The sequence below is a fragment of the Quercus robur genome, chromosome 8, assembly GCF_932294415.1.
Source record: "Quercus robur chromosome 8, dhQueRobu3.1, whole genome shotgun sequence".
NCBI lineage: Eukaryota > Viridiplantae > Streptophyta > Magnoliopsida > Fagales > Fagaceae > Quercus > Quercus robur.
This window is the reverse complement of record NC_065541.1, coordinates 56,906,375-56,926,846: the sequence shown is the minus strand read 5'-3', so window position 1 is coordinate 56,926,846 and position 20,472 is coordinate 56,906,375. Positions and strand designations below refer to the sequence as shown.

The window sequence follows — 20,472 nt, the reverse complement described above, 5'->3', positions numbered from 1 at the left end:
AGGGCTTAAGCTAGAATTATGAGAGAGAATAGAAATCCAGCACAACGGAGTTTTAAGATCAAATGATCGACCATTTTCACTTATATTAATTCGTTGCTTCTTCCTTCAATCATGTAATTGATTAATGAGAATTCTCTTAAATTAGCAATTCATTGCTATTTCGGTAAGGACCAATATGTCCATGCAGAAGACAACATAATGGGCACCATTGCTCATATGTTGATTTTACTTTGAGATAACCCTGTTGGACACCTCTTACTGTTAAATTACCGATTGTCCCCAAAGTTTAAATTATTAGGAAATGATGAATTTAATCACTTAACCATAATTTTAACACTTACAAGTGCCAAACGCTAAAAACCCAGTTAGTGTCGCTCTTGTATCTCAATGCTACTACTGTTATCTTGGAGAGGCAAACTCTTCCACAATACGACTATCCCTTAAACTATTCCTAGGCTGATAATTCACAACTTTTGTGGAATTGTTTTTTTTTTTTTTGAGAAACAAACACACACACAGGGGAGAGGGAAATGAGTTCTAACATAAAAATACACTACAACTCCACTCAAAAGTTATGGTAACTTTTAAGGGAGAGTGGGGCAAGTTATACTACACACAACTTTTGTGAAATTGTTGATTATGAAATCTATACATCCCTAAGAATAGTTATAAAAACCATACCAAACATTCGGTTAAACCGTAAAAGCCATGAACCAAAGCATTATCTGGAATAGTTTGGTGTCAAATACCAATTATGCAATGACCCATTATCAAACCGGCTAAACCGACGGATTGCATGGGTTAATCTTTTAAACCCGTGGATAAAACCAAAAAAATACCGATTGGCCTGCATAGAACACAAATGATCACAGCGATAACATCTAATTGATTTTAATCATTAGTTGTATTTGGAGATTCAAATAATTTTGTTATGCTCTTGGATTTTTTGATTAAACTAAAAATTTGTTTTGAATTTCTATGAGATATGTTATTTCAAGATTTTTGGACTATATAACTAGTTCATTGGATGATTTATGTAAATGATGTGTTTTTTTTTTTTTTTTTTTTTTATTCTCCCTAACTTTATGTCATATGATGTAATTTTTTATTGTTATATTTTATTAATTTACCTAAGTGGAATATTTTTATTTTATTTTAGTTGCCTTTTATAATTATAAAATATATTATTTAATTAATTAATAAACTTACAATTCAACCAATGAACCACTGGTTGAACCAATGATGTGTGAATGATGTGTTTTTTTTTTTTTTTACCTAGCTTATTGGATGAACCAATGATATAACTAGCTTAATGGATAATTTATGTGAATGATGTGTTTTTTTTTTTTTTTTTTACTCCCTAACTTTATGTCATATGATGTAATTTTTTATTGTTATAATTTATTAATTTACCTAAGCGGAATATTTTATTTTATTTTAGTTGCCTTTTATAATTATAAAATATATTATTTAATTAATTAATAAACTTACAATTCAACCAATGAACCACTAGTTGAACCAATGAATCAATGAACCAATTTTTTAGCTGGTCAACCTCCTGTACGGTTTTTATAACTATGTAATTCCTGGTATTTTTATTTGTTTCAAAATCCAGGGGCAGAAAGAGATTGATGAACTTGCATTGAAGTTACAAGAAATGTATCAGCTACATGAAAATACTATTAAGTGAACTACAATCCCTGAAATTAGAAAATGAAGGTCTATTACTACAAAGGTGTGGTTGACATACCAATTCAGATGGGTTTGGTTTAAGTTCTCTTCCTTCAAAGTGTAGATCGACTTGGTTTTTCTGGACTGTAGTCATGTAAAACTTATTATTTATGTTATGAGTTTTATGTTTGAGCTGAAATGTAAATATTACTAATCACTTTTATTTCTTTGTAAAAAGGCAAAACTAAATGAAGAACTTCACTCTGTGAGGCAACGACTTTAGAACGAGAGAAACAAATGAAGGGCATTGAAAATGAGCTGATTAAACTAAACAGGGCTGTACCTGAAAATGAGAATGACTTTGAGGTAAGTTGTTTCATGCATCCTCATTAACAAAATATTTTATTTGAATTTTAGGCCCCACATTTGAATGTTCTACAGGACAAGAAATCTTATATGAAGGAAGAATTAAGTAAAGGATCTTCAGAATTTGGGAACCGAATGGGTTCATACAGGTCAAATCCATTAAGAGAGAATATCTCTGGTCAGAGGGCCACAATTGCAAAGATATGTGAAGAAGGCAAGATTTCATCAGTGATAGGGCCAAGTAAAGTTTGCTTAATTCTTTTGTTTTTCTTCCCTGTTGTGACTTCTATAGATACTATGATTTACAAGTCGTTTTGACTTCACAATACAGTTGGGCTTCAAAAGATTTTACAATTGTTGACATCTGAAGACTCAGACGTCCAAGTTCACGCTGTGAAGGTGGTAGCCAATCTTACTGCTGAAGGTGCACTTCATTTGCCTGTAATTTCTTTACGTCTGAAATGATGCTGACCAATTTGTTTTCACAATAATCTGATAGTTGATTTATAGTGTCCTGTGAAACCTGTTTCTTCTTTTATCCTTCCCTCTTCATTTGGATATTGGTTAGTACTTCTGTAATGGCATTCTTTCCCTAACTTTTATCTTTTCACTTTATAGATTTTGAAGATTTCAGTCACTTGATCAAAAGCAAAAATTTAAAGGAAAAAAACAAAAAAAAGGATAAAGAAAATAGCCTTCCCTGTACTAAACTTGTGTTACAAAATGAAAAGACTTTGAAATTCACATACTGCAAACGTTTATCCCATACACTCAAGAGTGTGTATATATATATATATATATATTTGGAGATAAAATGTATCAGAAACTGAATTTGGTAAAAATGATTTCTCAATCTTATTAATTATTGAGAATAGAGTTTATATACAATCTGATCTAGCTCCAAAACAAAGAAACTAACTTAACCAACTTGAAAACAGAAATAACAGGCTTTGACACGTGTGGCACGTGTGTACACTAAACTCTATTTACAACTATACTAAAACTACATGTCATTTTGTCAAATACAAACTACAACATTGTCGTTTTTCTTTTCTGATTCTTTTTCCTTCATTTTGTGCATTTTGCAGCTAGGAGCTTCTGCAATATCCTCTTGCTTATCTTGAATCACCACTTGACTTGCTTGTCTTGTGGCAGATTTCTGACTCTGACCTTGATACTCCCCCTCAAGATGGACTAATGGTTGATGAATATTGATTAGTTCCATCTTGGATAACAGTTCAGAAAACTGCTTAAAGTTCAAGGCCTTTGTAAGCAAATCAGCTAATTGACATTGAGTCTTCACATGAATCAACTTAATCACCTTAGCTTGCACCTTATCTCTCACCACATGACAGTCTATTTCAATATGCTTGGTTCTCTCATGAAAAACTAGGTTAGAACCTATGTGGAGAGCTAATTGGCTATCACAAAATAATAAGGCTTCTCTGCCATGATCAACTTGAATGTCTCTCAACAAATAAAGGATCCAAACAATCTCATAAGTGGCCATTGCCATGGCCGTATATTCTGCTTCAGCAGAAGACCAAGAAACAGTAGATTGTTTCTTAGACTTCCAAGAAACCAAAGAATCTCCAATGAAAATACAGTACCCTGTGACAGACCTTCTTGTATCTAGACATGATGCCCAATCTGAATCAGTGAACCCTTGACATGTAATTCTGACCTTGGAGAGAAGAAAACACCCTTTCCAGGTTCATTTTTCAAGTATTGCAGAACCTTAAGAGCTACTTCAAGGTGTGGTTTCCTTGGCTTAGCCATGAACTGACTCAACTTGTGAACTGCAAAAGTGATGTCAAGTCTGGTAATTGTCAAGTACAACAATCTCCCAACCAACCTTCTGTATTTGCTCAGATCATTGAGCAAAGCCCTTTCAAACTTACTGAGCTTTAAGTTTTGTTCCATATGCACCTTTGCAGGCTTACAACCTATGAAACACGGGTGCGTTTCGGGACTCGGGTGCGAGTGTGGGACACGGCAATTTTTGAAAAAGGTGGGTGCGGGTGCGGGTGCGGCGGGACTCGGCGATTAAAAAATTATTAAAAATATTTTTATTTATATTTTTAATATATTGCTAAGCATACTTTTTCACATTATACAAACATATACCAAATTTAAGAGTAATAGTACATAATAACTAAAACATGATGTTCATAAATTAAATACAACCCACAAGATTGAAACTAAAACATTCCATGATGTTCGGAAATTAGAATACAACTCACAAGTTTGAAACTAAAAAAAAAAAAAGATAATCAGCAAGACAATCAAACACCAACATCATCATCATCAAAATCAATAGCTTCACTTCGAACTTCACTTTCACTAGTAGTAACACTAGTGCTAGTATTCCCCATAATCATGGCCTCCAACTCTGGCTCATCAAGTGTAAGAGCTGCATTCTTAAGAATTCCAACTCCTCCATGTATGTCGCTCTCATTCCAAGAGTCTCCTGCAATATCTCACATCTTTGTTGCTGTATTTACGTACTCCTCATTACGCCTTGACAAGAGTCGAAGATTAGAATGCAAATATACCAAATCTTCAGTGCGTGCAGGAGCCATTTTGTTTCTTTTTAAGGAATGAATGAATTTGTATGTGCTCCAATTCCTCTCAGCACATGAGGATGAACAAGGTTGTCTAAGAAGTTTAAAGGCAAGGGATTGAAGAGTTGGAAATGCGAAGCCATGGTATTGCCACCAAACCAAAGGGAGTAAGGCCCACCTATCTGTTAAGGCATCTGGTGAAGGAAACCTCCCTCTTGAAAATGCCACAAACTTAAACTTCACCACCTTTAATTCATTCTCATCTTCAAAGTATCGATCCAAACACTTGCTCCTTTCCATAGAAATTTCATGATCCCGATGTGGAGAGATGCGTTTTGGATTCTCCAAAAGCCATTCAATGGAGTAATACCTAGTTAAAGATTAAAAAACAAATATAGATGAAACGTGTGTTTTACTAGAAAGGGGAACTAAGGAAAATAGAAAATAAATGTACTTACTTAGGATTAAAGGAATGAGCCAAGCAATGTAGTGGTGTACAATTTTTAGTCCATCGATCAATGAGTATATCATACACCACACTCCAAAATGAGCTATACTCATCAACTTCCAAGCCTTCGTGTCGATATATTGCTGCCTTCACCTTCTCTATCATTGAATCCCACATCTCATACACAAGATGAAGACAAGGCTTATCTGTGTCTGCTACTCGTAGCATATCATAAATAGGTGCTATGAATTCAAGGATATAATCAACTTTATCCCACCAAAGATCACTTAGAATCATAAAGCCCAAATCTACCCAATAAATACCCGATGCGGAACTCATCACACACCCACACACATCACACAATCAATCAAATTGGGGTATTACAATCTCCCCCACTTAAATCCCTAACATCCTTGTTAGGGCCCACTTTGTGGGGTAGTGTCTTTGAGCCCACATGGGATTACCGGGCCAGCTCTAATACTATAGGTCACGCCCCACCCACGTGTGCATGATATTGTCCTCTTTGTGCGGCCCGAAGGCTTTCTTAGTCCCTCAAGGTTTTGTTCTTCCTTAGGTTGCGCTGGGGTAAAGGCATCTTACACAACAAGGGAGGGCATTTCTTATAAGCATATTCCCATGTGCTTCCCTAAGCAATGTGGGATTCCATGAAATGCAAGACCCCCTTTTGGGTCATTACAATCCACCCCCCTTACGGGCACACACGTCCTCACGTGTGGGGCCCACATTTCAGGCTAGGGCATGGCTCTAATACCATTTGTCATGCCCCGCCCCCATGTGCATGGTATTGTCCCCTTCCACCCAAAAAGGACAATATCATGCACACAGGGGCGGGGCGTGACAGATGGTATCAGAGCCATGCCCTAATCGAAAGTATAGGCCCCACACGCGAGGACGCATGTGCCCGTAAGGGGGGTAGATTGTAGTGACCCAAAAGGGGGTCTTGCATTTCATGAAATCTCACATTGTCTAGGAAAGCACATGGGAATGTGCTTATAAGAAATGCCCTCCCTTGTTGTGTATGAGGCCTTTACCCCAGCGCAACTTGGGGAAGAACGAAACCTTGAGGGACTAAGAGAGCCTTCGGGCCGCCCAAAAAGGACAATATCATGCACACAGGGGCGGGGCGTGACAGATTGTGATACCCCAATTTGATTGATTGTGTGATGTGTGTGGGTCTGTGATAAATTTCATATCGGGTATTTACTGGGTAGATTTGGGCTTTATTAATAATTAAAAAGAGCCTCAATTGTAACTAGTCCTTTTGAGGTATAGCGCAGATGTGGCTAGCGCTTTTTCTTGGGTCGTTATAGAACCATCTATGAAACCAAGTTTATTCTGGTAATGAGAGATTTTCTCACAGAGCGAGCCCAAGCAGGGTAGTTCTCTCCTCCAATTAGTGGCTAAGAAGTGAGAACAGCACCAGGATTTTCTCCATGGTGCAAGAACAGAGGATTGTTTGGATTGTATGAGTCTTGTGAGGAAGAAGGAGGTTCAGAGGAAGAAGCACTTGCTGTGGCAGCCATTGATGAGCTTCAAGAACCTTGAAAGAAGCAAAGAAAAACAAAGACAAAGAACAAAGAAAAAACCATAGAAATTTTTAGGCTCTGATATCATATCAAAAACTGAATTTGGTAAAAATGATTTCTTAGTCTTATTAATTATTGAGAATAGAGTTTATATACAATCTGATCTAGCTCCAAAACAAAGAAAATAACTTAACCAACTTGAAAATAGAAATAACAAACTTTGACACGTGTGGCATGTGTGTACGCTAAACTCTGTTTACAACTATACTAAAACTACATGTTGTTTTGTCAAATACAAACTACAACACTATCGTTTTTCTTTTCTGTTTCTTTTTCCTTCATTTTGTGCATTCTACAGCATCCTCTTGCTTATCTTGAATTACCGCTTGACTTGCGTGTCTTGTGACAGATTTCTGACGGTGACCTTGATAAAATGCATTAATATGCATATGTTGTTTGATAAGGAACAAAACAACTAGAACATTTATATTTTAGATCATCCGTGAAGATTAAGAACTGATTAATTTGCCCAAATCTAGGTCTAGTCTTTGGTTGGATCCCAATCATTGTGCTAAATAGAAGTTGCCTAGTTTTGTTACCCCATCTTATAATGATTTTTCTACTTTTCTTAAAAAAAATTTTAAAAAAATTATAAAAAAAAAAAAAAAACTATTATGTGTTTTTTCGGCTTATGATGACCACTATATATGGTTGCTTTGAGCTCTACATAAAACTTCTCATGACCTTATATAAAAAAAGTTAATTAAAGATAAAAAGTATTTATATTAAAACATTGTATTCTTTAAATTTCTATTCTGGAATTAAACAAGGTTATATTGTATCAAATTTTGGTTCATTGTAACTCTTATAATGGATAAATGAAAATATAAGAAAATATAGGATTCAAAATGAAGAATTGCTCAATGATAGGAGTGGATCCTATTGATGAAAAGATGAAAAATAAGAATGAGGTTTGAGGCATAGATGCTTTAGATTAGGAGCAATCACCAATTGGATTACCAACTTAAAGATAAATATGAATTTGTTTTTCCTTTATTGAGGCATTGGGTTCGTCAAGTAAATTTCTCTTATACATTTTGTTCTCCTTTATTGGTATAATTGTAATTTACCTATGGCTGTTTAAGACTCAATGCCAACCACTAGAGGAGATGGAACAATTGTTGTGTAGTTAAAATATATATATATATATATATATATATTACCCTCCAATGAATTAAAAAAGTGTTGTGTCACAACTAAGTAATATATAACATTATTTATACATAAATTTTTAATGGTTCTTAGTAGCAAAAAGAATGAGTTAGTCATATGACATATTAAGATAGGATTTCTCTTTCAATAAGGTAGTCATAAGTAACAATCAATTTGTATAACACAAGATACAGAATGAAAAATCCATAATTAATAAAATATCATCAAGCTTACAAGCATCCCTCTAATTTGGACTTGAGAATCCTCTATTATATATAGTGTATACAAAGACAATTATCACACATTTAGCTCTGTGGTTGATAGTGGGGGTTAGCGCTGATAAATGTCTGATGATTTGATTGCAAAGAATTAACCGATGATGTGTCTCTTGTAGTTATTAACAAAATAGGACATTGCATTAGCCATTGCACATGTATGTATTGATAAATTATTAGTGTAGGGTCACGTTTCGGAGCCCAGGCCCAACAGGTATGGGGTTCTGGCCCAAGGAGCCCAAGACAATGAATTTGTAGAGAGCGGGTTACAGAACTAGGCCCTAACAAAACGAGCGTTAGTTAACTTTGGGCCATGCAACAATTGAACATAAGAAAATCTCCTTCATGTCCATTGGATATTCAGTCCGAGGAGACGTATGGGGTGCACCTCTGTTCCTGATCAAAGGCTGTGGTCTTTCTCTCCTTCTTCTGTTCTAAGTTCTACTTTTTCCAGTCCCCCTCTTCATAGGGAGTCCCCTCTCTTATATAGCCCCCTTGAAGTCATCAAAACCTTACACGTGTTGATCATCTGGACCTTCAATTGAGTGCTCGTCCCATCGGACGTCTCCCCCATCTTTCTGTGAGTTGTAGTAGCCAAGGTAACACTGTTCGCCAGTCCTCTCCACATAAATGCGGCTAGAAAAGTAGCTGTCATGCATTTAATATGGCAGCTGTAGTCTTTATTGCTAGTAGGGTGAATGTTTGAGCCATACTTGGTACGTCCGAGGAGACATTTCTCCTTGGACCACATTTTAAATAAGTTTGGGCTCATAAGAATTGGGCCAGGAGCCTTTTTGGCGCCCACACCTTCTCCTCGGACATGGTCGAATTCCATATGAGGCCCAAGGCCCTTTTTTGATCTGGGGACTTTACCCCTACAATTAGTAATATAAATTTTATTAAAAATAAAAATTGAACTTGAAAATAGTCCCAATACAAAAAAAAAAAAAAAAAAAAAAAAAAAAAAAAAAAACAAAACAAAACAAAACAAACAAACAAACAAACAAAAAAAAAAAAAAACAAAAAAAAAAAGAAAATGAAAATGATACCATTTATATGAGATTGATAAAATTGATAGCCAAGAAAGACTTGTTGAAAGTTGAAACAAGAAGTGAAATTTGATAGTTTTTTTTTCCCATAAGTTCAGAAAAAATTCTCAAAAATTTGTCTTTTTTACATGTTTGACATTCCAATCCACTATTTTTGCAAACAACCTTCTAGACAAAAGAATATATTAGTATAATTAAGATAAACACAAAGAAAGACAGTACTACAACGATAACAACAAATAAAGCTTAGTCCCAAAATTTTGGGGTCGGCTATGGATTCTCAACATATTAGTTAAGGTAGACCATTGTATTCTTTACCTCCATTCTACTTTATCTCAAAATTTAGTCACTTTTCTATGAAACAAAGAGATACTACCAAAAATAAATAAATAATAATAATAACAGGAATAAGAAGAAATACAATAACAATAACGATAACAATACATATAACAATAACAATAACAATAACAATACATATAACAATAACAATAACAATATTTTTACAACAAATCACAAGTGGTTAGTTGTTATTGGTTCAAATTTAAAACTAATACTAAGATTACTTTTTTGCCCTAACAATAACAACCAGTAACAACCTGCCACTTAGGATTAGTTGTAAAAATGTTGTAGACATATCATTTCTCATAACAATAACACTACCAAAAAACTGGTTTGTAGCGACTGAAATCGTCACTGCCGCATACATAGTCAAAGGAAGGGGGGGCTAGAGGGGGTCATGATCCCCCCTGAATTTTCCAAAAATGCCCCCTCCCTCTCTATTTACTGTTAAAAATTTTAAAATATTAATTAAATTTTACTTTATAAAAAAGGTATAAATGTTCTTTAATTTATTGTTGTCTCATTTATTTTACTTTTAATATGGACCTTTTTTTCATAAAAAAGTCATTGATTTCAGGAGCATTTAAAGTATAAGTTAATAAAAATATATAAGTAAATCTCTTTAGCAAAATATTTTTTTTGTTTTCCAGAAATAAAGTCACACGTGTTTATATAGAGAGTCAAAGCTACCAGAATACAATGATACATTTGACTTGGCTCCCCTTGAAAAAAAATTTTGGCTTTGCTATTGACCACATGGTTGGGTCTAAGCCAACTATTTTGAAAACTGTCGCTAAAGGCTTACCCTAGAGCCTTTCCTACATATAATGCAGGAAAGTTTTATATAAATGTGATAAATATATACACACTATAATTAATAAAATAATTTTTCTATTATCAATATGTTAACGTATATTATGTTATGGGCTTTACGCCCAGCTAGTTTACTTGTATAGCACACTTGTACTTGTACTACACTTTACTTGTATCGCACACATATGCTTACTTGTACTGCACACATATGCCTCCTATATAAAGGCACACATGTATATTCTTTGATTATGAAATACAATACAATTATTCAATATTTCTAACATGGTATCAAAGTCACTGCTCTGACCTTTTCTTAGCAGTTTTATCTTTATTGGTGTTACTCCACTCTCAACATCGCTTCTGCCATCATAACAGTCACTACAGCCTCTCGCCGTTGAACCTCCGACGTCTTCCAGCCGTTGTCTTCAGGTTTCGGACCTATAGCCGCTGTTGCTGAGGAGTCCAACACCGCACAGATCACTGTACATGTCATCCCGCCGCGAATATTGCTCCGATCACATTTCTGAAGGTATCACTGAGATCGTCTTGAAACGATCTACCCGTCGGTGAAAGCCACGCAGTCATCGGAGCCGGCACACGCCCTCACGCGTCGCCTGAAGTTTCTGCGTCAGCGCCTCACGCATTCCATGCGCCACACGCGCCGTCCTAAGTTCAAGCTGACGTCACCCGTGACATCATCTGCGCCACGTCAACCCTAGCTGCGTCAGCATCCAGTCATCTGCTGACGTCAGCGCCACGTCATCTTGGTGACATCATCTGCTAACTGTTGACTTTGACCGTCCGTTGACCATTGACTTTGACCGTCTGTTGACTTTTCTCTAAGGTTGACTTTTGCAATCCAAGTTCTCCTTACCCAGTTTTTCGCGTAGATTTCATTTTTGCAGTCTGTTTTTGCATATTGTGTCTCTAAATGGATAAAAATGATGTTTTTCTTCCTCACTCCATCAATATTATATTGGAGGGGAACAAGAATTACTTATCTTGGTCTCAAGCTATGTGCAGTTTTCTTAAGGGTCGCCTGCTCTGGCATTACTGTACTGGTGTAGTCACCATTCCTGTCTAGGGAGCAAGTGAAGAAGATGCTGCCTTCCTTGGTCGCCTGATTGAATGGGATAGTTACAACCATATGATCCTCACATGGATTCGAAACACTTCCATTCCCTCCATCTCTAATCTGTTGGGCAGCTTTGATGATGCAAAATCAGCACGGGATATGTTGGCCAAAAGGTACTCTACTACTCACGGATCCATGAAATATTAGTTAGTGGTTGAATTGCATCAACTCAAGCAAGAACCAGGGCAATCCATCAATGACTACTATGATCAGCTTCGCTTCATTTGAGACCAAATTGACCTTTCTGATCCAACTTGGGTATGCTCAAAGGATGCTCAGCAATATGCTTCCATTAGAGATGAATTTCGCCTCTATGAATTCCTGACGTCACTTCACAAGGACTTTGAACCCATTTGAGGTCAGCTCCTAAATCGCAATCCTGCTCCCTCTCTTGATACTGCTGTGAACGAGTTGGTTAAAAAAGAAACTTGTCTTGCAACCCTTCAAGCTCAGAATAAGCTTAATGTTTTGGCTATTACTCCTTCTGCTCCACTCATAGAGCAACTTCAGCAATCAGGTGATTCCTCTGGCTCTAACAATTGTCGCAAGCAGACCAACAAAAAGTTCTGCAATTATTGCAAGCGTCCTGGCCACACCATTGAGACTTATTACCATCGCAACAAATCTACTGCTGTTGTTGCTAACACTGAGCCTACTCCGCCAATGGCTTCCACTTCAGCTGAGTCCCAATCTTCTAGATCCACTATCAACCTCTCCCCCACTGAACTACGGGAGATCATAGCTCAGGCTGTTCGTATGGCTGGTAATGCATCTCTTTCCACTGCTCTCTCAGTTCTACCTGGTAAGTCTCAAACTTGGCTTTTTGACTCTGCCTGTTGCAATCGCATGACACCTCACTCGTCCTTATTCTCCAAACTTGACCCTGCACCACATCCTCTAAATATTCATATAGCTGATGGTTCCACCTTGCATGGAAATAGTCTAGGTTTTGTTTCGACTTCTAACCTCTCTGTTCCTGGAGTCTTCCATGTACCTGACCTATCCTATAATTTGTGCTATGTGGGACCATTAGCTGAACTAGGTTATCACATTATGTTTTACTATTCTGGGTGTATTGTGTAGGATCCAAGGACGGGGCAGGAGCTTAGGACCAATCCTAGAGTTGGGCGTATGTATCCCGTGGACAATCTTCATCTTCCACCTGTTGCTCCTATTTCTGTTGTTGCTGCTGTTTCTTCCTTACCATCTCTCGCACTCTGGCATTCTTGTCTTGGTCATGCACCGTCTTCTCGGGTACAACAATTAGCTTCTAAGGGTTTGTTGGGTACTGTGTCCAAAGACAATTTTGATTGTACTTCATGTCAGTTAGGAAAACAGCCAGCTTTGCCTTTCAATAACAGTGAATCCATTTCTAATAGTATTTTTGAGTTAATTCATTCTGATGTTTAGGGACCTTCTCCTGTTGCTAATATTGGTAGATCTCGATATTTTGTTGTTTTTATTAATGATTATTCTCGTTATAGTTGGATCTTTCCTATGAAATCTCGTTCTGAAATTTTACCAATATATAGCAACTTTGCAAAAATGGTTGAAACACAATTCTCCAAACGTATCAAAACTTTTCGATCTGATAATGCTTTTGAATATACTCAATATGCGTTTCAAGCTCTGTTACATTCCTATGGCACTGTATATCATCTAACTTGTCCAGGTACCTCTCAGCAAAATGGTCGAACCGAAAGAAAACTTCGTCATATTATTGACACTGTTCGTGCTCTTCTTCTTTCTGCTAAAGTTCCTGCCCCATTTTGGGGTGAAGCTGCTTTTCATGTTGTTCATGCGATTAATCGCATTCCAAGCATTGTCATCCATAATCAGACTCCGTATGAGCGTCTGTTTAGGTCACCCCCTGACTATCATCACCTTCGTTCCTTTGGATCTACCTGTTTCGTTCTTCTTCAACCTCATGAACACAACAAACTTGAGCCTCGATTTAGACTTTGTTGTTTCCTTGGTTATAGCGAAACTCAAAAAGGGTATAGGTGTTGTGATCCTGTCTCTCATCGTCTTCGTGTTTCTCATAATGTTGTCTTTTGAGAACACCGATTGTTTGTTGAACTTTCTCACTTTCGTTCTTCCCTGACTACCTCCTCTGTTTTGGAAATCTTTCTAGACGAGTCTCCTGTTCCTTTTACAAATACTTTTGATCCTCCTTTGGACTTCTCTCCAAATTTTTTTGATGCTTCTCCTAGACAGGTTGAAGATGAACAGGTTGATGACGAGCTACCCCACCTTGAGCCTGGGTCCTCTGCTCCTACTCCGCCTGAAGATCTTCCACAAGACATTCCACCTCGCCACTCAACCCGGATAAGATCCATTCCTGCACATTTACTTGACTATCATTGTTACACTGCCCTTGCTACTCTTCACGAGCCTCAGACCTATCGTGAGGCCTCTAATGACCCTTTATGGCAAATTGCAATGAAAGAGGAACTTGATGCATTAACCAAAAACCATACTTGGGATTTGGTCACTCTCCCTCCTGGACAGTCTGTGGTTAGCTGTAAGTGGATCTATAAGATCAAGACTCGTTCTGATGGGTCCATTGAGCGCTACAAGGTTCGTCTTGTTACTAAAGGTTTTACACAGGAGTATAGGATTGATTATGAAGAGACCTTTGCTCCAGTGGCTCGTATCTCATTTGTTCGTGCCCTCTTAGCTGTTGCTGCTGCTAGTAAATGGGATCTTTTTCAGATGGATGTTAAAAATGCATTCCTTAATGGGGATCTGAGTAAAGAAGTCTATATGCAACCTCCTCTTGGTCTCTCTGTTGAATCAAACAAGGTTTGTCACCTTCGACATGCACTCTATGACCTTAAACAAGCTCCACGAGCTTGGTTTGCCAAGTTCAGCTCCAGTATCTTTCGCTTGGGTTACACTACTAGTCCATATGATTCTGCCTTATTTCTTCGTCGTATTGATAAAAGCACCATTTTGCTTCTTCTATATGTGGATGATATGATCATAACTGGTGATGACCTCAGTGGCATTCAAGAACTCAAGGATTTTCTCAGTCAACAGTTTGAGATGAAAGATCTTGGACATCTCAGCTACTTCTTAGGTCTTGAAATTACTCATTCCACAGATAGTCTTTATATTACTCAACCCAAGTATACTTTTGACCTTTTGTCTCGAGCTGGACTCACTGACAGCAAAACTGGTGACACTCCAGTTAAGCTTAATGCGCATTTGACACCCTCGGGGGGGAAACCATTTTCTAATCCTTCTCTTTGTAGACGATTGGTTGGTAGCCTAGTTTATCTTATCGTTACTCGTCCAAACATCTCTTATGCTGTTCATCAGGTGAGCCAGTATCTGTCTGCTCCACGATTAACTCACTATGCTGCTGTTCTACGCATTCTTCAATACCTGAAGGACACTCTCTTCCATAGCCTTTTCTACTCAACTTAGTCTCCTCTTGTACTTCGTGCATTCTCTGATGCTGATTGGGTAGGAGATCCCACTAATCGCAAGTCCACTATAGGTTATTGCTTTCTCCTTGGTTCTTCTTTGATTTCTTGGCGAAGTAAGAAACAAAATTTTGTGGCCCACTCTAGTACTGAAGCAGAATATCGTGCTCTTGCTGATACCACATCTGAGCTCCTTTAGCTACGATGGCTTCTTAAGGATTTGGGTGTGTCCACATCCTCTGCTACTCCCATTTATTGTGACAACCAGAGTGCCATTCATATTGCTCACAATGATATCTTCCATGAACGGACTAAACACATCGAGATTGATTGTCATTTTATCCGTTATCATCTTGTCCATGGTGCTCTCAAGCTTTTCTTCGTCTCCTCCAAAGATCAACTTGCAGATATATTCACCAAGTCACTTCCTAAGGGACGCACTCGTGATTTGGTTGATAACCTCAAGCTGGTCTCACATCCACCTTGAGTTTGAGGGGGGCTGTTAACGTATATTACGTTATGGGCTTTAGGCCCATCTAGTTTACTTATATAGCACACTTATACTTGTACTACACTTTACTTGTACTGCACACATATGCCTCCTATATAAAGGCACACATGCATATTCTTTGATTATGAAATACAATACAATCATTCAGTATTTCTTATTATCAATAAAAAAAAACAATTTTTATTAGGAACTCAAAAGGTGCCAAGAGCCTTGTAGTGTAGCTGCTTCATTTGATTGTATTACTAAACTCTCACCATTATTCATGTGTAAGCTTTCTAAGAGCATGTTGTGGAATAATTTGGTGCTCTATCTATTATCAAAAATAGAAATTTTACCTCCTTTAGCAGAAGAATGCAACATATCAGTATGAAATTCTTTGACATATTAGTACTAATATCGTTATTAAGAGGGGGGGGGGGGGGAAGGGGGGAACTTGGTCTTCAGATTTTTTGTGGTCACTACACCATCTTCATTTAAAACAATACATATACAGATATTCAAATTTTTATTTGTTGTAATCATGTCGCCTTTGCCTAGTATTGTTTACAAACTGTTCATCCTCTGTATGTCTTAAATGGCCTAAAGAGATAGCATATATAAGTAAATTCACTTATATTAGATAATTAAAAATAACTTAGAATAAAATATTCAAATAGCATAAACAAAGCATCATGTTGTTGAAGTTGTTTCGTAAGAAATTTCTTCTACTATATGCCCAATAACTCATTTTCATATGCCTATCCAACACTACTTCTATATTAAATTGCAAGTAAGGAGGTAACAAAGATTATGACTTCAGATATATTAGAATGATGGAAAATAAATTAAATAATACTTGGGGCTGACTTGATTAGTTTATTAAGGATCCATGGTCGACCCCAAAATTTTAGGATTAAGATTTGGTTGTTGTTGTTGTCCAAGTTGAACTCAAAATGAAATCCTAAAGATCTAAACTTACACAAGAACATTCACCTCAAAAGTTTAAACTTTCTTTATGACTCTGACAAGTTGCCAGATCTCAAAATATCTCCATTTTCACATGAAATCTATAAATTTGGAACAATTTTAGTAAGAATCTACATGCTTGCATACATATGTACACATAAATAGATAATTTATGCATATGAAGACAGGAGCCTCAAACATAAGTAACTTGTGCATATCTCCCTTTACAAACTCAAAAGCAATTGAAGATGTTTATTTATTTGGTTTATTTTATGTTCAAGAGCAACTTCTCTTTGTATTTCTCGTACATTAGCAACCACATCATCCATTTATTTCTAACATCTTCTCTCTCCTTTTTAATAATTTCTCTCCTTATTAATTTATCACCTTACAATTACTCTTCCTCCAACATTTTTCTCACTTTTAACTTTTTTATCTCCCCACTACTCTATACCTTAACCTTACAATTCCTCCATCCCTTCAAATTCCTTTTTTATTTTGACTCTTCTTCTCTCCATTTTTTTTACTATAAATATTTGCTTTTCTCTCTTCCATTCTCTCTATATTTTGCCCACACAAATAAGTGAATATTCTCTCTCTCTCTCTCTCTCTCTCTCTCTGAATTTTTAATTCTTTGTCGTACATCTAATTTAGGTTGAAGAATGTTTTTATTGAACTCTACTTTGGGTTGATGCATTTGGTTATATTTTAATCTGTTATCTTTTTTATTTTATTTGATTTGATTGTTAAATGCTATCCAATGATTTTATATAATCATGAAATATTATTCTATTACGTAGCATAGTTTGGATAATTTGTTATTTACAATTATACATTTTCTTTAAAATATTCTTCTACTCATCTTATTTTATATAATTTTGCCATTTCTCTCACATTCTCTCCTAGAATATGTTATTATTCTCTCTCTCTCTCTCTCTCTCTCTCTCTCTCTCTCTGTTTTGGTTTGAGTTAATTCTTAGATATGTTGGAAGTGGGAATTTGACAATTTTATTTACTTGAATTTAAGTAAAATATTATATGTTTAATTTTTAAAAATAAAAAAAATGAGAGAAAATATAAATAATTAAATGATATGGAAGATGTGACTGAATTTAATTGGTAAATAAAATAAGATGAGAAGGGAAAAAAAAAAGTAAAAATGAAAGATATAATAATAAACACCAAATTATCCAAATCATGTTATGTAATAGAATAATATTATATTCTTATATATTATTTTTAATTCTTTATAATAGAATAGGATAACATTTAACAATAAACGAGAACCAAAAAGAAAAATTCTTATTAACTATTTTTAATTCTTTATAATGCAATAGGATGACATTTAACAATCAAAGAGAACAATTGTAATATTGAATGTCCCTATCAATTATTTGAGAAATATCAATTTTAAATTTGTGATGAGATTTGATTAACATGACAATCTCCTTAAGAGAATGAGAAATCTAAATAATTAATTTGAAACTTAAAAATATTTAGTTGTAAAAATAAAAAAGGAAAACATAACACACTATAACAAAAGTTTGAATAATATAGATCACTTGAAAAAAGAATAATAACTCTTCTCAATTAAAAAGATAATAATAATAATAATATCAATTAAACACACCCAATTTTTTCCCAAAAAAAAAAAAAAAAAACTCAAAATAATAGAATGATATATGTGTAGAATAGAGATAGAGAGATTGAAAATACTTTTAAAAATAGTTCAAATTTTATTGAGAACAAATTATCTTCAATAAATTTTAGAAAATTAATCATACATTATACCACATTACAAAGTAATTATATATTCTCAAGCATTACATGGGTCTGTGACTAGTTACGGTAAAAACCAAGTCATTCTCATGCCTAAATTGACATTGAGATACATATAGGAAAAAAAAATATTGAGATTCCTTCATGTTCTTCTATGTAGATGCAAAAGTGTTTCTAGAATTTCAGTTTATGAAATCATAGAGGTACTCCAAAGGCCTTTGAACCCAAAAACTCCGTACAGGATCCCCATTTGTCCTTGTTTCATGAACTTGTAATGATGAATTCAGGTTATTTGGTGAGTTTAAGAAGGATTTGAAGATAAATTTAAAACATTACTGGCTCAAAAAAGTCTGTTAATGTAACACTATTGTATCTTATTAACGGGTTGCAATTGACTTTGTGGCAAATAGCTTCTTGGTTCTCAGTATGATGCTCCACGAACAGCTCCTTCATCACAATTGGAGTATGCTGTTCTCACTTTAAATATAACTAGTAGGGGGCCCGTGTGATGCGTTGATATTGTTGTAAGCTACTATATGAAAATGCTAAGTAGAATGTTGAACATATGTTAAAAGTAATAACATTAAGTAACACCATTTTATCAATTCATAAAAATATTGCAGTTAAATTTTCAATAAGAATTTCTCAATATACCATAGACATATAGTAATAAGTTGTGTTAAATCAATTCAATTTTTCATTAACATAACATTTATTCTTGGGGTGAGCAAAAGGCTGAGCTGGAAAAAGTTCATGGCTTTCTGGGATTAGAATCTATGTAGGTCCTGGTGAATAATGCAAGAGAACACGAGAAAATGAGAGACATAAAGAGAAAGAATAGAGAGTATCGGAGGATGGGTTTTGAAAATAAAGGTTAAAAACTTAATTAAAAAATAAAAGCATTTAGTACATATTGAACTTTTTTATGCACTTACCAATTACAAGCATCACCATGGAGTGTCTATGGATGGAACTATTTTGAGGCAAAACTTCTCTTCTTCTTCATAGCCTATTTCATTTTGCTTACCACCTGCAAACTCCTGGATAAATTTCAACTTAACCAATTTTTTTTTTTTTTTTTTGCCAAGATTTTGTTGAAGCCTTTGACATAAGGAAAATGAGATGTATTAAAATTCCAATTTCTCAAGAGAAAAATACAATATAAATACAAAACAAAAAAATGAAGGGAAACAAAATGATTTCACTAAAATAAAAGTCAAAGGAGAAAAGCTCTCATCTTTCTTCTCAATCTAAAGCTACAACACATTTTTTAACACATAGATTTTAGGAATATCCAGCATAGAGCTTCCAAATTGTTAATTTTCCTTGAATAGAAATAAAGGGAAATCTTAAATGTTTGGTTTTGCTAAATATCTGGAAGTAATATAGACTTCTTGATATATTGCAAATGGAGCAACATTTATATCATGTCAATTGGGCAAAGCAGGGTGCATTCATCTCTTGAAAACATTTTTAACAAACAATATAAGCATTAACATACTAAAAATCTAATGAATCTCACTCTAATATAGAACAACATAACATTAAGCAAGTTAGCAAGTAACTAACAATACCTGACCGGACTCTTATATGCATCCATATCAGAGTTCTCATGTAGAACCAAATCGAGCCTATCAATTTGCACAACTATCGGATCTACTTATACATTATTCACCAATGGCAACTACAAAAGCACCGCAAATCAAAACCAATTTTAAAAAAGAAAAAAATAACTACCATTAAAAAAATCTAAAGAAATCAAAATTGTTGGTGATTTTTTTTTTTTTTTTCCTATTTGAAGAGTGAAAATTCAAGTGGATCAAACCTTATGCTCTAATGATATTCAAATACTATCAATCTTCACGATAATGCACAGTGAACAATGAGAAATGTATTATAATGGAAGACTATTAACAGGATGAAGGTTTACATTAATTATTTACCAACTTCAAAGTTTATAAATCAAAGACCAACAAAAGCATAGTATTCCCACTATTAAATTAACCAAAAAATATAAAAAAAAAGGCCAAAAATCAATATTTATAATCTCTCTTCGTAACCGATCGCTACCTATACAATGAATTAATTAAAAAGATGAATCTTACCTTAAACACTGGTTAAATTAAGAAAACAATGAAAACCCACTACTTTCTTGATCGCTCATAAAAGTTTATTCTTAGATATGACATATGAGGGCTACCATAAAGAAAAATTATACCAATAGACAAAAGTTAATACTAGTGATGTATAGATCATTTCGTTCATGTGTCCTTGATTGGTTTAGAAAACTGAAGGTTAGCTGTGAAAAATTCCAAAGGACAACTGAAGATTAAGAAGAGAATAAAGTAGGGAAGATAGTAGTAAATTTAATAATAGTGAAATGAATT

General features: G+C 35.1%; 1 protein-coding gene across 1 annotated transcript; it reads left to right on the top strand.

Annotated features, from left to right (window-relative positions):
• Nucleotides 1-1,954: 1,954 nt before the first annotated feature.
• Nucleotides 1,955-2,502, top strand: LOC126696521 (kinesin-like protein KIN-UC). Its single transcript, XM_050393244.1, has 3 exons — nt 1,955-2,037; nt 2,113-2,251; nt 2,369-2,502. The coding sequence occupies exons 1-3, from the start codon at nt 1,969-1,971 to the stop codon at nt 2,500-2,502; spliced, it is 342 nt and encodes a 113-aa protein (XP_050249201.1). The 5' UTR covers nt 1,955-1,968.
• The last annotated feature ends 17,970 nt before the right edge of the window (nt 2,503-20,472 follow it).

Coding starts and splice junctions, on each gene's coding strand:
- LOC126696521 (XM_050393244.1), top strand. CDS start 1,969: ATGAAGGGCATTGAAAATGAGCTGATTAAACTAAACAGGGCTGTACCT. Junction 2,038..2,112: donor AAAATGAGAATGACTTTGAG/GTAAGTTGTTTC, acceptor AATGTTCTACAG/GACAAGAAATCTTATATGAA. Junction 2,252..2,368: donor TGCAAAGATATGTGAAGAAG/GCAAGATTTCAT, acceptor TTCACAATACAG/TTGGGCTTCAAAAGATTTTA.